The following is a 20,059-nucleotide window of genomic DNA, read 5'->3' on the forward strand; positions in this document are numbered from 1 at the left end:
GGAGCGCTGAATGTCACATCGTGTAACACAGGGACCGCACCACCATGGCCAACATTGCCATACCAGAGGTCACCAACACCGGATTCGGCGAGAATAAATTCATCCAAACCATCCGTCACTTCCTCCCACCTTCACCGCCAGCCAGCACCCAATCCCCCCCCCCCCCCCCCCTGCGCTGGCTCCTCCAGTTCCAGCCCTGCAAAACCCAAGTTGTCACCCCTCGGGGCGGGACCACCCAACCATCTCGGTCCTCTCCCCCCCCCCGCATCTGATCCTTTCCGGCCTCGACCGTCTACATTGTGCTGCCTTGGTTACCTCTAGCACCCCACCTGCCGACAGCCAGCTCGTCTGTGACTAGTTTCCCTGTCAACTGCGATTGGATTACTGATCGCCAACCTCCTATCTTTGCCCGGGTGAGTGGATAGTCACCTTCCGTTCAATCGGAGACCGATGGATGGCGACTCGGCTCCTAGCCTCCACCCTCATCTCCTCAGTCCAAGATTGAAACCCTGCCTTGCACCAACAATGCCTCGGCCAACGGATCCAAATTGTGGGTCTCCCACCTGAGCTTTGGTAGGATAGCATATTTAACCTCATCACTAGCCACTTCGGCACTCTGATCAGATTGGACAAGAGTACCGCAGATGGTCGGAGGTTCGACCAAGCCCGGCTCTTCATCAACCCTAGCAGTGTCCATTCTGGGGCAACCTTCCTTCGGCTCAACACCAGCCAATCCTTTTTTTGGTTTGGCGTCACGTTCGAGGGCTTGTGGGAGACACAGTCACCTCCAACGGTGGCAGCAACAGCGACGAAACCCCAGCTTGATCCGTAGCTTGACACAGCACTGCCAACCCAGTGGGTCACCTGACATGCCAGCAGGCGCCCCCACCCCCCCTGTCACCACTGAGCCTCCTGCCACTCTGTCTACAGCTACCTACCCTACCTTTCCTTTCAGACCCTAACCCTCTGTAAAGCTCCCCCTACCACCCTGCCCCCACTTGGCTTCACCCTGCAACCAGACCCTCCCACTGCCTTTGCCACTTGGATCATTCTTCTCCCACCCCGAGGCCCCCCCATTCGGCGAACCCGCCAGATTGCCAAACTTTATGCCCCCCACTCATTACATCCCTCAACTACCCCCAAACAGCTTGTCCCCCACTCCTACATAACCAACCCCACGACTCCCCTTGTCTCAACCAAAACTTAAGAGCCTCCAGCAATTGGTCCCACCTACCTGCACCACCCCCCTCTTTCTGGTGGCCCCCCGTCCTGTTGCTTGCTCACCGCCTCTGTTGGCCACATACCAGCGCCAACACCATATTGCTTCCCAAGCCCCCTCTCCTCAGCTGCTCACCCCACTCGCCGGATGATATGGTCCTAGGTGATTTCTGCTTCCTTCTGCCGGATGACAGAAACCAGCAGTTTTACATGGCCCTGCAGTCTGAATGCGACCAATTCAATGAAAAAGCTTGGATTAACAGATTTCACCCAGACTCAAAAGATCACTGAGAAACAGACTGGGAAGAATGTATGCTAGGAACTGCAGAAATCAGATTGAGGGTAAACATATGCTCTAAACTGAAAATAAGAGAGTTTGATAAAAATAGTTCGGGATTTTCAAGACTCAAAGAACTCGAAAATCCAATACTTGAAAAGCTGAATTGAAAACTGAAATGAACTGGTCAAAATATAATTTTTGAGCCCTAACAATTGAATTGACTAAGCAACGTTGGTTCAGATAAAGAGAAGTTCAGATTAGATTGAAAAACAGATCACAACAAACCAAAATGATTTTCAAATGCTGAAATAAAATTAAAAGAAAAAACTTAGTGCAGTAGTTGATTTTGCTCTAAGACATCAGTTCTACAAACTAGTTTTTTTTATTTCACGCTAATAAGCTTTTTACATTAAGTCCTTACAAAAAACAAAAAATAACAACTTACTACAATCACCAACCCCCCCCCCCCCCCCCCCCGGCACACACACACACACACACACAACTACTAATTTAGAGTTTCAACTCGCCTCCAAACTAAGTAAATCAAAGAAAGGCACAACATTTAGTTTCAACAAATATATCAAAATGAGTTGTTCGCACAAGGATTGTGTGATCCGGGAAAGTCATGCCCAGTTAACCAGACTGAACTAATCATGATTGTGCAAACAGAACCATGTAAGATAACGTGTTGCCAAACAAAAGACAGAAGTTCAAAACTCTCAGTTAATTAGCTTATAGGGTTTAGAACTAGGATAAGCTTGGTTAGACTTTTCCACTTAAGCTGTCAAGAGGAACTTCCATCTTCAGAATCAAAGAACAAACTACAAAGAAACTAGATTGGAATAAACGAAGTAAGAGGTAACAAAGTAACACAAGAAAACTAAGCTTGATTCATAGACAGAAATTAGTTTGATACCTCCACTGCCTTTTCCCTGCACATTGACTTCCTTAACTCAGCTTTAAGTACAGAGAGCTCATCAACTGTTACACAAAGGAAATTCATCTCAAAGCCTAGATAAGAAGTCAAGAAACCAAAAAGGAAACATAGACAGATAAATCAAACCCTGTATTCTCAGTGAAGATCCTTCCTCCATAAGACATGTTAACTCCACAACGACATTCTTGTGATCTTCTCTTTCCGGGATCTTTACCAGAACATCGGTGAACCGACAAATCCAGGACAAAGCATCAGAATGATACTGTCTAAGAAGTTTCAACTCTGGAGTGTTGACATTAATACAATCCGCATCTTGAAGGAAAACTTCTAGGTCCTGAAGTAGAAGAATGCTCGTGACAAACAAGAAAGCCCCCAAACAGAAATAGAAATTTTTTATAAGAACATAAATGGCCGAAAGGGAGGTCACTATTGTGGAATTAAAATACTTGGAATGGACTTCCAGTACAAGGAAAAAGAAGAGAAAATACTATTCAATTCTCATAAGATAATTTTTAGCAGAACCAACCAATATGTCCATCATGTTCCTCTCAGGGGAATAGCTCATATAAAAATGTTAATTTTTTTTTTTAATTTTCTAATACATATATTATATTAAAACTAGAATCGTAACATAAATGAGAAAACAAAACTACAACACAAAACTACTGTTGTATAATGTTTTGAGAAATTAATGTTGTATAATATTACAATGTAGATGTCACAAATATTTTTGAAAAGCAAAATGATGTCAAAAATAATATAATTCTCTATTTTATTAAAACATTACTATTATTTTTTTTACTATTATGAGTCCATTTTTAAAAGAACATTGTCAGTAATATGACACTCCTATTGCTGTAATTTCTTTTTATTAGGATTATACTATTAAACATTATTAAAAGATTCACTTTTTTGAAACATTATATAAGATTTTATAAGGAGGCAAATGGGCCCATTTGCATAACCAGGCACCAGTGCCATAATTTGTGCAACCAGGCCTAGGGTACCATAGTTTACATGGGATCCCTTTTACAGGGGGGCACTCAAACATATATTTGGGACTGCCATCGAGCAGTCCATTTTGAAAGGAATTATTGACCCCACTCTCTTTTATAGAAGATATCATATTAAAAAATTATAATATCCAATGTGATATTTACAAGGCTATATCAATATTTTATTTTTTTAAGAAAGTGGTGATTTCATTAAAACAAAACAGAACAAGATTAGGCAGGCCTCCTCCTTACAAGAGGCGCATGGAGGGAAGCCCCCTGCTTAGCAAAACCGTCTGCAATTGAATTTGCAGATCGGGGAACATGGGACCAAATACAGGTAATAAAGGGGAGAATGTCCAAAATGGAATGATAAACATCCCAGTGACGCCATGGCGAGGGAGAGGGAGAGGAGAATCATCTGATGATCACCGCGGAGTCTCCCTCAATGTGAAGTGGCCCAGAGAGATGTTCACGAAAGATGACGAGGCCTCTGAGGAGGGCCTGAAGCTCAGTAGGACCGGAATATGACAAAAGCTAGGTACCAACCAAGTCATGGAAGGCCCCACCATAGCCCACCAAACCAGGGTTGCCAAGGGAGCTGCCATTAAAATTCATCTTGATAAAGCCCAAATCAGGGGGACGCCATTCCTGCAACTTTGGAGGCTTCGACGGAACTCCTAACTGGGTAAGGGAGCTCCAATTTTCCCTGAGCGAAAGCCCTAAAAGAGCCAAGAACTCCTCCATGGAGGGGAGCTAAGCAGAGATGTGGCCAATAATCAAGGAGATAACTCAGCCACGAGGGAGATGCTTGACGCTAAACGCATGTTGTTGCGCTCGATCCAAATGCCCCAAGGCATGACAGCAACACATGCAGAGATGATCAATCTCCCCAATTTAGGGAGGGGAATCCCAAGGAGTAGCCACTCAATCACAAGAATGTCCTCTTGCAGGCAAAGCTGGACACCGAACCGGCTGAGGATGCTCATCCAAATAGACCAAGAATACCGGCAGGTAGCAAACAGGTGCCGAGAGGTCTCCTCCTCCAAACCACAAAGAGGACAAGAGGTGCAAATAGTGAGATTGCCACGGCGATGAAGGTTGACAGCAGTGAGGATTTTGTTGAGCTCGGCACTCCAAAGGAAGAATTTGATATTCAGGGGAGCAGAGAGATGCCAAATAAATTCAACCTCGTGCTTAAGGGTAACTAAAGTCCAGCCCTTGATGAGGGTGTAGGTGGAGGAGACCGAAAAGGTACCACTCGCCTTCGGCCACCAAATCATCAAATCTTCCAAAGAGTCACGGGGCCTAGAGTCCGAGATCACCTCAAGGAGCCGAGAAGCAAGCAGGGCATTCACGTCATCCAATCCTCTACGTAATCGGAGATCCCAAGTATCTAGCCTCCAGGCATATGCAACCGACATATCGCACTGTGTGGCGGCCCGCCAGATACTGCCAAATGAGACCTTTAGATGCCCAGAGTTAACCCACCAATCTTCCCAGAAGCGGAACGAGCGACCATTTCCAAAGTGAAAGCGGATGCCCGAGTGGAACAACGGGAGGAGTGGAAAGATAGCTATCCAAATAGGAGATAGAGAAGCTCTCCTCCCTCTCAAGGTCCACCAGATCTCATGCGAATTAAGCTTGGATGCCACCATAGGTCTCCATAGATTATTGCCAGTAGTGTTGAATTTCCAAATCCACTTAAGGAGCAGGGCCATGTTCATGTCCTTGGAGAGCCTAGTACCCAAACCTCCCCTAGATTTGGGAGTGCATACATCTGACCATCTCACTAGATGGTACTTAAACTCAGAAGAGGTGCCTCGCCAAAGGAATCTTCTCATCATGCCATCAATTTGATTACAAATCGCAATCGGACAATGCATGAACGAGAGGAAATAGTTTGGGATCCCAGCCAAATAAGATTTGAGTAGAGTAAGCCTTCTAGCCATGGAAAGAAAATGATCCCTCCAGATAGCCAATCGGCGATCCAATCTGTCGATAATCGGACTCCATAAGTCCTTGCTGATGCGGGATGTAAAGAGAGGAAGACTGAGGTATGTAGTGGGAAGGGTAGATATAGAACAGCCCAAGAAATCTGCCATGGATCGGAGTTCGTCTATGTTGATGTTAAACCCCACCAGAGATGTTTTCTGCCAATTGACTTTCTGCCCCGATACAATCTAAAAAAGCCCCAATAAAGCTTTGATCTTCACAATATAGTCCAAGGATCCGACCCCGGACAGTAAGGTATCATCCGCATATTGGAGAAGGGGAACATCAAAAGTCTCACAACTACCAATCGGCCCAAGCCAACCAACCTCTCTAGCCCGATAAGTCATGGTCAAAAGAAGCTCAGCCACAATATTGAATAGGAGAGGGGAAAGCGGATCCCCTTGTTGAATACCCCTGTAGCCTTTAAAAAACCCATAAGCAATCCCATTGAGAAGGAGGGAGAAAGAGGCCGAAGAGACACATGATCTAATCCAACCCCTCCAACGGTCACCGAAGCCCATTTGACGTAGCAGGTCATCTAATAGAGCCCAGTTAACCCTATCGAATGCCTTCTCAAGATCAAGCTTCAAGGCAAACCGAGGGCTACAAGAGTCGGAGAAATGGTCGAGGAGCTCGTGAGCCGCCATGGAAGAGTCAAGGATGTTCCTCTCCCTTAGGAAAGCACCTTGACCATTGTGGATGACCAAGGGAAGGAGGGACTTCAATCACGGAGGGAGGAGCCTAGCAATAATTTTGTAAGAGCTGGATATGAGGCTTATGGGCCAAAAATCACCTGGCTATTCCACATTGTCTTTCTTCGGAACTAAGGCAATCAAAGAAGCCCCCATACTTTTGAAGGTGATGCCATTTTTGTGAAAACCTCGAACCATGTTGTGCATGTCCAGCTTAATATAGGGCCTAGCTCTATGATAGAAATCTCCATTAAACCCATCCGAACCAGGCGCACGATCACAGGTCATACCAAGAACATCCATCTCAATTTCCACCTCAGAGAAAGGGAGCTCAATCAGGGAGGCGGCAACATTGGAGATTTTGGCAAAGTTGAGGTGTTGGAGCTTAAGACGATGAGGGCACTCCTCTAAATAAAGATCTACATAAAACTTGATCAGAGAATCAGTAATGGAGGATCTGTCCGAAGTTACCTCATTGTCCACACACAATGAAAAAACTTGGTATTGGCATCTCCCTCTTCAGCCATCTGAAGCGGGTGCGTTGCTTCCATCTCACTTTCTCCGAGAGAAGAAGAGCAAAAAGACGAGCCTAAAAAGCAGCGCGAGAAGAGAATTCAGAGTTGGATAGGTACCTTTGTTCTTCAGCTTGGTCAAGGACATCAATCTAGGAAGTGAGAGATTTTCTCGGCACCAAGGGAGGACCTCAGGTTGGAGGCCCATGACTTCAACCTGCCTTTGAGAAACTTAAGTTTCTGAGGGAGATCCCATTCTGCACGATGACCATTGGCAAACTCAGATCACCAATCAGCAAGGAGGTGGTCAAAATCCGCCTCAAGTAACCAAGAGTGCTCAAAGCAGAAGAGGGCAGGACCCCATCTACCAAAAGATGTAGAAAGGAGAATCAGCCAGTAATCATATCCCAATCGATAGAGAACCCTGCCCAAAGCATCTTCATAGATTTGGAGCCAATCGCTACTCACAAGAAATCTGTCCAGCTTGGAGATAATAACTTGTTTCTACCCATTTGACTAGGTAAATGTCTTTCCAAACAGAGGAATCTCAACCAGCTCTGCACCCCCTATAAAGTCCGCAAAACTTCTCATGGAAACAGAAATAGAAGTGGCAGGAGGGGATTTCTCATTGCAAAATCTGATCGCATTGAAATCACCCGCAATGAGCCAAGGTAGTGACCATAGCTGAAGAAGATTGTGAAGCTCCTCCCAAAAAGATCTACGTTGTCAGTATCTAGTGGGTCCATATACCCCAGCAAGCCCCCAAGTGCAACCAAGATAGTGATCACGGAATTTCAGACCAATCAAAAATTGACCAAGGCAAAGATCTGTGAGATCGACCAGGCAAGCGTTCCAGAGAACCATAAGACCATCGGAATGACCCACCGCATCAATAGTGCGCCACTCCAAGGTAGGGCAGGACCACAATTCCTGCGCAATGGAGATAGTCATGCATTGACACATCATCTCTTGAAGGATCATAATCGAGACCTTGCAGGATTCGAGCACTCTACTAATAACGGTGCGCTTTTTGGGCAAGCCAACTTCTCAAACATTCCAGGATAGAACAATCATTTCTGGGCTCGTTTGTGAACTCCTGGGTCACCATCACTGGGCAAATAGCCTTTGCAGACTACTCCCATGAGTCTGGCAAGGTTAATAATTTGTTGCCAGGTATCATCATCATATCGATGCCGCTCCGATTGGAGAGTGGCTGCAATTTGCTCTGAACTGTCCTCCAAGGGAATGAGAGGAAGTGACCAAGGCTTGATCATGTCGATCCTGGTAAACCCCAAAAGAGTGAGGGGGAGTAGGAGCAGGGCTTCTACGACGCCTCTGATAAGTGGCGAGAGGGGTGTCCGATCTCCTTGGCTGTCTAGAAATGACCGCCGTTTCCACAGGCTGGGTGGCGGTAACAGTGACAGATCCAGAGTCCGTGAGGCCCAGGATAGAGCTATGCCGGGTTGGGGACAAGGAGGAAGGTTGTGTGCGCATTTCTAGGGGGGTTGTGTGAGGGATGGGGGGGTTTCTTTGGGAACCACTTATCAAAAAGGGGGGTTTATAGGCCTGCGAGAAGGGTCCAAGTGATAATTTTTTGGGAACCACTTATCAAAAAGGGGGGTTTCTTTGGGGATTGTTAATGGTGGTGGTGGTTGGGTAGGGTTCAAAAGGAAGGAAAAAGATGGTGGGCTGGAAGGGTTTGAGGGAGGCAATGGAGCCGGTGTGGCAAAAACATTAGTGGAGTGGGGGGTTGAGGGTTTGGTGCAGACAAGACTGGTTGTAATGGAGGGGGGGTCACTGCAAGGTTGACCAAGGGGCGATAGCTAGGAGTCCAAACATCCAGGGATGAGTGACCTGGTCTGGCAATGGTCCACTCAGCCGGATTCAGTGGAGATGGTGGTGGTGGTAAAAGATTTTGGTGCCCAATCAAGCCTCTAGCATCGTCATAAGCAGACAAATCATCAAAACCACCTTTGCCCCATAACATTCATGTCCAACCGAAAGCTTAAGATAATGGGATACCCTCCAATGTTGTTTTGGGATGATGAATATTCTCACCATATCCATACGGGACATCAAGGCCGACTCCGGAGCATGGCAAAGAAACTTACCAAAGCGAGTCGCATTCATTTGTAAGTTCTCCTCCGACCATAGCTCAATTGGGATGCCCCAGATCGATATCCACTATCCAAACAGGTTGAAGGGAGTCGATGGATCCCAGTCAGTAAAGCTTGCAAGCGGCGCTTGCCAGCATGATAAGGCGTTTAAGGCATTGGCCTTATCATCCATGGAGGCGAAGGAGATCAGCCATGCCAGCGGTCCCAAATAAGAAGCTCTTGGTAGATAATCCAGGGGTCCCAAATAAAAAGCTCTTGGTAGAGTCAAGCTCAGAACCAACTCGCAAGTCCGGCAGAATTCCAATTTGGGTCGACCATTATAGTCGTTGCATCATTTGCACGCAACAACCTTCCACGCACCAATGCGTCAGGGGGGAAGGAGATTTCCATCCCCTGTGGCATCTCAGCAAGGTTACCTGGCTCAGGCAAGACAGCCGAGGCAGCATTTGTAATTTTTTACAGAATTTGACCAGGGGACGCAATGCTGGCCAGGACCGGGGAGGTTGTTGTCGAGAATTTTTGTGGGGAGGGGGGAGATCTTGCTGGAGGTAGGTCGGATTCGGGAGACAATGCCTTTCCCGACCCAAGAGCGTAATCCTTGATCGTTGCTCGGAAGGTCGACCAGCCAAAGGAATCTTTCGATTCCGGAATGTAAATGCATCCATTGATTTTCTCCCCTCTGCTCTGGACGATTTTACATTCCCATTGATCTTGGTGAGTGAAAATAGAGAAGCGAAAGGAGATCTGGCCAAGCTGGAGCTCAGTGGATCTGGTTCGACGACTGTCAGTGGTTGTAACAGCGTCGAACTGATTGAGGAAGACATTACGGTCCGGTGTTGGAAAAGCGACGAAGGCCCTTCTTCCTTCGTTTCGAACCGTGATCCGGATCGATATTCCCGCTCTGTCTCTCTTTCGCCCAATCACTAGAGAGGAGTTGCTAAAGTTGAAGAAGGATTTCGTAGAACCAGAGCTACCTTCCTTCCTATTTTCCTTCGATCAAACTGTCTCCCATCCCGAATCTTCTCAATCTCTATCTTTAGAAATTTCTTCGGCCATCATCGTCTCAGAGGAGAGACATCTTCCCATTGGAGGTTCACGGCCTAAAGCGTAGGGGTCAAAGATCCGAGCACTGGTTTCCCCCTTCTCGAAGCGACGATCACTTGCAAGTTTACAAGAAGAGAGAAAGGGAGGGGGAGAGGGAGACGCGGAATCTTCCCATTTGATAAGCTTCTTTTTGTGGGACTCCCTCGTCAGAAGAGTTTCCGAAAGTCCAGCGAGGTCGCCGGAGCTCGTCGGCCGTCTTCTTCCACCATGGAAGGGGGTTGCGAGCCCCCAAGTGGGTAAGCCGCACATCGCTTCTCTCAACACATGTTAGCGCTTTGAAAAATGATAGCGCACATTACACAAGGCTATATCAATATTTTTTTTTGAAATGAAGGCTATATCAATATTACCATACTGAATTTTAACTAATGCATTTTTCGAATTGATAAAAAATTCAATGTTATTAAAATGGTATTCATAATCTTAATCTTCTTTAAAACTACATCTGAATAACATTATAGATAAATAATAAACTGAATAGTGAAATATGTTGACAACAGCACCCTATACGGAGAAGCAGGATACTGATTCCAGATTAGACACTAAGGGAATCCTATCTCCAAGAAAAGAAATTTTTCTTAGCAATATGTTTCTCACTAATGTCTTCAGTAGCATATTTCCAGTTACATATTTTGTGAAAAGCTTCATTAAGATTGCCCACCTGAAGAGTGATTTGACCATTTAAGAGCTCAGCACATCGAGTTTGCCATGACTCAACCTGCCTTAGAAGATTAGACAGCAGCTCCATTTCAGGTAGCTTAGAAGAAAGCTCTGTCATCTGAAAAAATCAACAGCATTAACAAAACCTATCATTATCTGTAAAAATAATACAATATCCAACTTCACATAACAGAACAAGAACCTAACCTCCACTTTCAGTTTATACAGCACATCGACCTCCACAAGGACAGACTTTGGCTCCAGACATTCTTTTACACTACTAATCCACACCTGCAGCAAAACAATTAGAAGAAATACATAAACCACAAGGATAAACTAAAAAATTATATAATTAACCTCATCAATTTTAAAAATAAATGTGTAAAGTTGGGTCCAAGGCCCATCCCAAAATGACTAGCCAACTTAGGAAACCTTTTTCCCAACTAATAAACTCAAGATCTTTGTACTCACAAATCCATGTGGGATTATTCCTCAACACTCTCGCTCACGTGTAAGCCCTCTTTTGTGATCTACAAGTGGATAATTTAGGTGTAGGCTCTCTTTTTGTGGTTCTACAAGTAGACGGTTTAGGTGTAGGCCCTCTTTTGTTTTAGGTGTAAGCCATCTTTTGAAGCTTCACAAGTGAATAGTTTAGGTATGGGCCCTCTTTTGTGGCTCTATAAGTGAATAGTTTAGGTGTAGGCCCTCTTTTGTGGTTCTACAAGTGGATAGTTGTTAGACCGACATATGAGTACCTGTTTTGATACCATGTAAAGTTGGGTCCAAGGCTCATTCCGGAATGACTAGCCAACTTAGGAAACCTCTTTCCCAACTAATAAACTCAAGATCTTTGTACTCACTAATCCATGTGGGATTATTCCTTAACACTCCCCCTCACGTGTAAGCCCTCTTTTGTGGCTCTACAAGTGGATAATTTAGGTGTGGCTCTACAAGTGGACAGTTTAGGTGTAGGCCCTCTTTTGTGGCTCTACAAGTGGATAGTTTTAAGTGTACGCCCTCTTTTGTGGCTCTAAAAGTGGATAGTTTTAAGTGTACGCCCTCTTTTGTGGCTCTACAAGTGAATAGTTTAAGTGTAAGCCCTCTTTTGTGGCCCTACAAGTGAATAGTTTAGGTGTAGGCCCTCTTTTGTGGCTCTATAAGTGGATAGTTTAGGTTAGGCCCACATATGAGTACCTGTTCTGATACCACGTAAAGTTGGGTCCAAGACCCATTCCAAAATCACTAGCCAACTTAAGAAACCTCTTTCCCAACTAATAAACTCAAGATCTTTGTAATCACTAATCCATGTGCGACTATTCCTTAACAAAATGTAGCAAGGAAGGAACTCCTAGGATAAGTAAATGTACTTCAAAGATACATGTTAGATTGGTTTCTTTTTTTCAAAACAATGAATGAGATTTTCTATGAAAATAATTATATTGAGTTGTTATTGGAGGCAAAAGTCATATAGAGAAGACAAAATTGCACATCATCAACAGCTAATCCAATATGAAAAGCCATTTTGTGCAAAACATAGGAAACGGCTATCTCAACCGTCTAATCACTGATCCAATATGAAAAGTCATTTTGTGCAAAACATATGAAACGGCTATCTCAGTTGTCCGATCTTTTCATGTTTCGCACCAAATGGTTTTTCGTATTGGATCAGCCCTCTCATCAACAACCAATTAAAATAGAACCTCAACATAGAGCCTCATACAACCATGTCATTCTTAGAAAAGGAACTTGTCTTAGAAAAGGAACTTGCCAAGTAACGTGTGTTGTAAGAAGTGATTTTGAAGAGATACTCTTCTTCATCCACAAATTTTTTTGAGATTAATGAGAACAGCATTAAAGAGAAAGAAAGAGATTACAAGAAATTAGGCCATAGAAAAAAGGGTATTAAGAAAAAGGCCACCCATATAACAGGCAAAGACAATAACAAAGCAAACCAAAACTGCAAAAGGAAAAAGAACAAACAGCCAAAAACAAATGGACAAGTAAAACTCTCCACAAGCCCAATCAGAGAAACAGTCATCCAAGCAAGCTCATCTGCAATGCCATTTGCACTTCTCACAGTATGCAACCACTGTAAATAAAGACCCTCACACAAGTCAAGAACTTCATCATGCAAACTCCAAACCCGCCATAGTGGCCGAAGCCCAAAGGAGAACCACCCTACCACAACAATAGAAACATCTCAATCTCAAGAGCCATGTCAATGTGCTGCCTATAAATCCTGAAACCACACAATAAGGCCTGAAGCTCAGAAGAGAACAACCCTACCACGACAGCAGAGTCACTCTCAATCTCAACAGGCATGGTAAAGTGTTGCCTATAAATCCTAAAACCACACAATAAGTCCACGCAAATCCATAATGTTGTTCTATAGGTGAAAAAGATGCTAAGGTCCCAAGTCCTTCAACACCCATCAGAGGACAATTGCCAAATCTCCATCCACAAGGAGCTCAAAAAAAATTACCAATATATACCTTGAGCCTTGCAAAAGAAGCCCTCACACAGTCTCAGTAGAATTGCAATGACTAAAAGGAGCAGCATATACCATAAATGCTCCTGTAATAACCCCAAACAAAACCATCTCTTCCAATCAAGTTCCATTTAGACATAACAGCAAAGTAAAGTTTCAACCAGCTAACAGATGGTAAGCATCATTAGTTAAATGGTCTCCAGCCAGATGTCATAAAAGGGCCACCAATTTCCCATTGTTTCTAGCAATAGAGCTAGGCCAACGAACAAATTCTTGGAATTTGTTAGGCCAAAACAAAGGAAGGTGCAGGATCCTCTTAATCACTCCCTATTTGAAAACAAGGACCAGAGATGTAATTACTGCCACCTGGAATGTCGGATTTCACTACTGCTGAGACTCATGTTCTCCTCCATGAGCTGATTGTATATTGAAGACCCTTCTCTTGTCCAGTTATTGTTGAAGGTGATTCCATAACTGCTATCTCTTGGGCCAAGGGTGAAGGGCAATATGCCTGGAATTTCCACCAGCGATTTATGGAAATTGAGGACCTGGCTGCTTCTTTGACAATTGAATGGTCTCATGTGCTTTGGTCAGCCAATTTATTTGCCAACAGCTTTGCAAAAATGGTCATTCTACTCTGATGGTAAATCTAGAGGAGGATTTCCCTTGATTGAATTTTTGGTTGCTGCTTTGCCTTCAGATTGTTTTGCTTGTTTGTTGTTTGCTGGCTTTGGTCTGCCACTTTTTTTTTTAATAAAACACAATAAAATAAAATATTGACCACTAAAATTTTAAATCATTACTAACAGTTCATTCTCATATGGACTTTGTCATGCTCTGCTTTGTGGTTTTAGAATTTTTCGCATGGACGGTGATTCAGCAGTTATAATTAGTTACTTCTATTCTAAGGGTTAATGGTTTGTGATGCTCTTTAAGCAGTTATTATGTGACTCTATTCCACTTAAGGGTTGAATGCTTGATTGAAGTAAAGGTCTGAAGGAAATATGTCACCTTTTACAGGTGTCCAGATGTGCTTGCGCAGACAATGCTAGTAATTGAATAGCAATTTGGTGAATGATGGCAATTAATTAATTAATATTATTTGGTCAGATGGGAGGCGGTTTGTTTGCCAAAGCGAATGGGAGGATTGAGGATTCGGAAATCAAAGGAAATGAACCAAGTTTTGCTCTTAAAATGGATTTGGAAGTTCAACACCATTTCTTCTAATCTTTGGAAGGGAATGGTAATTGATAAATTTGGTTGTCCTTCTTTATGGTGGACTGTAGGAGGTAACAAAAGATGTCTATCGCCAATCTAAAGATCACTATATCTGCTTCTTCCTACTTTTACCTCGGCCATCAGATTCTATGTTGGAAACTGTAGATCCTTCAAATTCTGGGAGGATTGATGGGCGGGACAGGAACCTTTACATACCTCGTTCAGGAATCTTTTCTCCTTTCTTTACGAAGAGAAATATCGGTAGCCGATGCTTTCGAGGGGGGTGGTTTGAGCCTGCACCCCCGAAGAGGTCTTTCTGATACTGAGGCATTGGAGGCAAGTCGGTCGATGGAATCTTTGCAATACTTTAGCTTGAGATCATCGATAGATAAGCTCATCTGGTGGCCTGACAAAAGTGGTATCTTCTCTGCGACCTCTGCTTACGGATACATCAACAGCTGGCATTTAACTCAAAGGGAGCATGAGATATATATTTTACATGGCGCCTTTGTGCCCTACCAAAGGTATAATTTTGTGCCTGCCAAAGTAAGATCCTCATGGCAGATGTGCTTAGGTGGAGAGGCCACCCTTCTATTGATCCCTTTTGTCCTTTCTGCAATACAGAAGTCGAAACCACCAGCCATATCCTACTTCAGTGTTCTTTTACGTAGATAGTGTGGACTTCCATCCTTTGTAAGATAGGGCTGCAATTTTGTATGTCAGAGGATCTGATCACCTTCAGCAATTCACTTGTTCTCTGCCTGTACAGGTTTTATTCTGTGGGAACTCTGGAATGAACGCAACCGCATGCATTTTGATGCTAAATGTGAATCCACGGTGAGAGTTGCAGATCGTTTGTCGGGCCAATTCTCCGCTTGGCTTAGCCTTCTCCTCCTTTGTGGATTCCTATATCCGAGATAATTGGAGCAACTTGGCAAGGATGCGGATTGGCGCCAAGGTCCTGGTCATGCAAGCATGGACCCCTCTGGAACTTGGTTTCCTCAAGTTGAATTTTGATGGTTCTTCTCTCGGTAATCCCAAGATCGCTGGCTTTGGGGGAATTATTTCAGATCCATCCAGTAATCAATGTTTCTCTTATGCTGGCCCGTTAGGAATGTCTGACTCAACGTAGGTTGAGCTTCATGGCCTTCTCAATGGGCTTCGTATTTTTAGAGACAACTGTAGTGGCCCTCTTCACATTGAAGAAGACTCGAATGTGGTTATTGGATGGTGCGATTGTGCATCCCTCCCCCCCCCCCCCCCCCCCCCTCTGTGGCGCTATTGGGACACTTTTCAAGAGATTCTAGATATTGACTCAATTTTTTTGTATTTGGTTTCACATTCCGAGATCTGCTAATTCAGCAGTTGATGTGCTTGCTAAGTAGGGAGCATACCTTCAATCTCTTGTTGTTAGGGTTTTGCTCCCTTGACCTCTATATTTTCTCTCTGTTCAAAAAAATAAAAAAGATTGTTGGCAATTAATTTGCTGGTGTTCTACTATATAGAGTTGCTGAAAATTAGTATCTACCAAATCCTAGTAGTGTACATATGTTGTGGGACCCATAAGTGTCTTATTCCTTATTAGAGTTCAGGGGCATTTTGATAATTTTACTATGATGTATTGTACCTTGATGTTTTTTTTTAAATGGTGATAATATTAATTCAAGAAAGACAAAGAAACATTAAGGGAGGTTCCCCTTACAACAAGGGATTGAAGGGAGGGACCCAATTTAGCACAAGAACTTGTAGCCGAATTGGCTGATTGAGCATGGGACCAGGTACAAGGAATAGAGGATACAAGATCTATAATGTCAAGATAAATCTGCAAATGACATCAGGTTGGGAAGGTGGAGGCGCACCAACCGATGATGACCCGAGAATCTCCTACCACAATGAGTAGCCCGCTGAAATGATCATGTAAAATGATAATTAGGGAAGTCCAATGATGTAATTTTTATCATTTTTTCTTACTGTTTAATTGTTGTAAGTGGAGTAGGTGTCATAACGGCAATATGGACTTCTTCTTTGTAATTCACATAAGTTGCTTTAGTAAGAGGGTCAAAGATCGACTAGACACCCTAACGAGACTGAATTAGATGCAGTACCTTTCTTTCCCTTTCTTCTCTTTTTTCTCCTCTTCTCTTATTATGTTTAATCATCCTTTCCTTAGTTTACATGGTATCAGAGCAATGAATCCACTTGATGGCACATCGTCTAAAATTTGGGAATTCTCTCGAGGGAAAGTTTCAATCTTTTTCTGCTGATTGGCTTAAAGGTAGAATCTTTTCATCTCTTTGTCTGCTAGAACCTTTAAGGTGATAGCATGTGCTGTAAAGCAGACAGTTTTATGTATTTCAGTTCCCCAAGAGGGTTGCGTTAAGGTCTTTAGGTGTCACTATTTTTTTGTTTCGATCATCAATATTGTGCTTGCATCAGCATATTTATGAGTTGAAAATCATATTGGATGCATTAATGAGTAGAGATTGGTCTTCTTGTGTATGTACTGAGGTAATTGACCCCTAGGTGTGCGCTGGTGTGAGCCCCACAAGTGGATGTGCAATTGTAAATGCTTGAAGCGATGAAGTGTGGGTTGGTGTGCTGGAATTGAAATTTTTTGTGACAATTGATAGTGCTGGATTGAAATTCATAGAGGTATATCAATGGTTGATGCTGGTGAAGTTGTTACACCTTCCAAAGGATCAAGTAATTCAGATTCTGAGTCCCATACCATTCAAATAACCTCTACTAAAATGCATGGAAAGAATTACATTAATCAGTCCTAGATATGTTAAAATGCTTCTCAAGGTCAAAAAAAAAAAAAAAAAAAAGCTGAAGCTTCTTAGTGAAGTTCCTTCTTCACCCTCAAATGATGATTGAGAGGTAGAAAACAGTCAAATTATGACTTGGCTAGTGAATAGTTTAGAGGAAAGTCTAAGTGAGCAGGTTATGAGTTATAACACATCAAAGGAGATTCGGGACACACTTAAATCTATTTTTTTCCCAAGAAAATAAATTATCTACAATTTATGACCTATATGGAAAGTTTTTTAGTATGTTGGAGGGTGAGAGGTGTCGTGCAAGTGATCATTACATTCCATCCTTTTACTAAAGATGCTATTAAGCTCAGGAAGCAAAAACATCAGACTCAGTCTACACAATTTCTAGATGGATTGGGGTTAGAGTATGAAGTTGTCCAGACACAAATTCTGGCTTAAGATGGAGATAATACTTTAGACAAAGCTTATAATCGAGTTCTTCATGCTAAAGGAATAGTGAGAAATAGTAAAGTTGTTGATTGAGTGTTGACTCCTTTCCTTGATTTTGATGATAACAAAACTTAATTAATCTAACAATTGCAATTCAAGCATTTTAAATGTATTTCCTTCAAGAGACACAAAACTCAAAGGTTTATGCAATGAACCAGCACAAGCTTATGAAAGACCTCAAACCTCATAGCATGTCAAAATGTTCTTGAAGAAGCACCCTCAGAAAGAAGAAGTAGAGAATTGAACACTAGAGTTTAAGAAGCCTTGAAAAAATCTCAAAACTCAGTATATGTAAGAGAGTAACCACATCCTTCCAAAACTTGAGGTACAATGAAAATTTTAAAGCTTTAGGGCATATTTGAAGAGTATAGATCCTACCGAAACTGATAAAATATGAAGAGTATAGATCCTACCGAAACAAAAACAAAATGCAAAAATGAGATCAACCACCTTTGCAGAAGATATTTCTCTCACTAGCCTTATAGTTTCTTCTATAAAGATTGGGGATTCCACAACTCTGGAGAACAACAGTTCAAGCTCAGAAATCTGTAATTGCAAACAAGAAAAGAAAAAGGATTCAGATTCAAGTTTCACATACAGATTCCAAAAATAACTTTTCTTGATCGTTAATGAAAATTATAAGTTTGTACCTCCGACATTTATCTTGGCCATTCTGGCTCGTATAGCTCCATAAGAGAGCCATATTATCTTGCTTTTGCAACTATAGCTTTGACAAACAGTTACAAAATTTAATTTGACTACACAACCCCTACATCTGAGGGATAAAATTGACAATCCAAAGACAGGTCTCCCTCCCCTACCCAGGTAATCCTACTAAGGGCCTAGGCGATAAAGTTCTGAAAGCGTTAATTACTCACACCCCTGAAAAATGCTAAAATCACTCGCACCCCCTAATCTTAAAACGTTTTCAGACCTCCTTTTTCATTGAAAAGACAAGTACTCTCGGTATAAAAAAATTGTAGACAAAAAGCAGGCCCACCATTTCTCTACCTCCCTTCCCGCTGACAGAGAAGAGAGAAGGGGTGGACACCAAACTTAAAATATTAATCTTGAACTAGGGGCTCTTATGACCTTTCAAATGAAAAGGGCACATAAGGAAAATTCAAAATCAGGGGGATGAGATTAATTTGCATTTTGCTTAGGGGATGAGAGTAATTAACCCTTCTAAAAAATATTGACAAATAAGGAGAGAAAAAAAATGACACAAATAAAAGCATAAATAAAGCATGACCATGGCAGACCTTTCTGCATTACCTATGGCCAAATAAAAAATATATTACATGATTGAACTTGAGAAAATAAACATGAAAAAGATGAAACACAAAAAATATGAAAGAAAATGTGAGAAATATATAGGTTAACAGAAACAAGTAACATTTCAGCTTTCAAATCATAAAAAAAAAAAAAAAAAAGCACGCACATGCAAATGAGATGATAGAGCAGATTTTATTTGAGAGAGCAACATGCTTGCTTCTTCAGCATACACCTGTACAGACAATTCAAACAATTCAACCAATGCAAAATAAGTTCATCCATTAGTTCAGTGCAAATTAAATTCATTAACAATAAAGCAATAAGTAGTACTCAAGGTAAGAATTAACAAGTCCATTTTTCTTGATTTCTACTTCAGAAGGTAATTTTTATTTATATACATGGCCACAAGATATTCCTTCTGAATAATTAAAACAAGGATTTCTAGATTTTAAACCTTCAATTTAGCAAGTCCAGGTTCGTTACAAGGAGCTGGATCAACACTCAGGAAATTCTCAACTTCACTTAAGGCCACTTTCCCTTCAACCTCTCGATTGCATATCCTGGACTCAATTTTAAACAGACAATTCCTTACACCAATTGCCCACTTCTGAGCCTCAGCCAAGCTTCTTGCCAAGTTACGGACCTACAAATAAAAAATCTTTCACATTAATAATTGAGAGCAGAAATTGGTAGGAAAAAAATAGTTCCAACGCCATGGTGAAAAAGGAAAGATCTACCAAGTCCACTTCATGTCCAGCCCAAAGAAATCGTTCTGCTTCTTTTAGTGCCTTAGTATATGAAGAATCAGAAAATGGAATCTGCAATATGATAGACGAACTTGACAGCCAGTCTTCCACCAGTTGTGCAAATGTAGCAAATCCACCATTCACCTGCATGAGAACATAGGAATCTTAGCCTCTGCAAGAGAGCCCACAACTCAACTTTCATTGGAATCAGACTGCAAGATAGGGCAAGGTATACAAGATTGATTTGACCAGCACAATCATGAGGACACCACCACCCCTCCAACTGACCCAAGACTTCCCATCAATTACCATCAAAGTCAAGCTCCCATATGAGCCTATGCACATGCACGAATAAATACAACATTCCATACTAGCCATCCAGCCGAAATTAAAAAGCTACTTTCTAAGTAATAAACACAAGATTTTTCTAATCCTAATCCATGTGGGACAATTCTAACACTCCACTATAGGCTCTCTTTATAGCTCCTACACATGAACAATGTTTGGGTGGAGACCTATGTAAAGGTACCCCCTCAAGTACCATTTTAAAAATGGGTTC

The 20,059-nt window shown here is 42.4% G+C and overlaps 1 protein-coding gene across 4 annotated transcripts in view; it reads right to left on the reverse strand.

The window, feature by feature from the left end:
* LOC137943982 (lysine-specific demethylase JMJ17) overlaps window positions 1-20,059 on the reverse strand; it is a 59,065-nt gene that overhangs the window by 27,525 nt on the left and 11,481 nt on the right. For all 4 annotated transcript variants that reach the window (XM_068789454.1, XM_068789453.1, XM_068789455.1 and 1 more), the window contains exons 10-17: window positions 19,492-19,644; window positions 19,209-19,397; window positions 18,921-18,986; window positions 17,930-18,025; window positions 10,715-10,798; window positions 10,509-10,625; window positions 2,562-2,769; window positions 2,415-2,479 (exon numbers count right to left, since the gene is read on the reverse strand). In XM_068789454.1, coding sequence (XP_068645555.1) covers window positions 2,415-2,479; window positions 2,562-2,769; window positions 10,509-10,625; window positions 10,715-10,798; window positions 17,930-18,025; window positions 18,921-18,986; window positions 19,209-19,397; window positions 19,492-19,644 — 978 coding nt within the window. The remainder of the gene's footprint in view (window positions 1-2,414; window positions 2,480-2,561; window positions 2,770-10,508; window positions 10,626-10,714; window positions 10,799-17,929; window positions 18,026-18,920; window positions 18,987-19,208; window positions 19,398-19,491; window positions 19,645-20,059) is intronic.

Source organism: Aristolochia californica, unplaced genomic scaffold (assembly GCF_029961685.1).
Source record: "Aristolochia californica isolate CCGP_79_NKW_82.1479 unplaced genomic scaffold, dmAriCali1.0.hap1 SCAF_11, whole genome shotgun sequence".
Taxonomy (NCBI): Eukaryota; Viridiplantae; Streptophyta; class Magnoliopsida; order Piperales; family Aristolochiaceae; genus Aristolochia; species Aristolochia californica.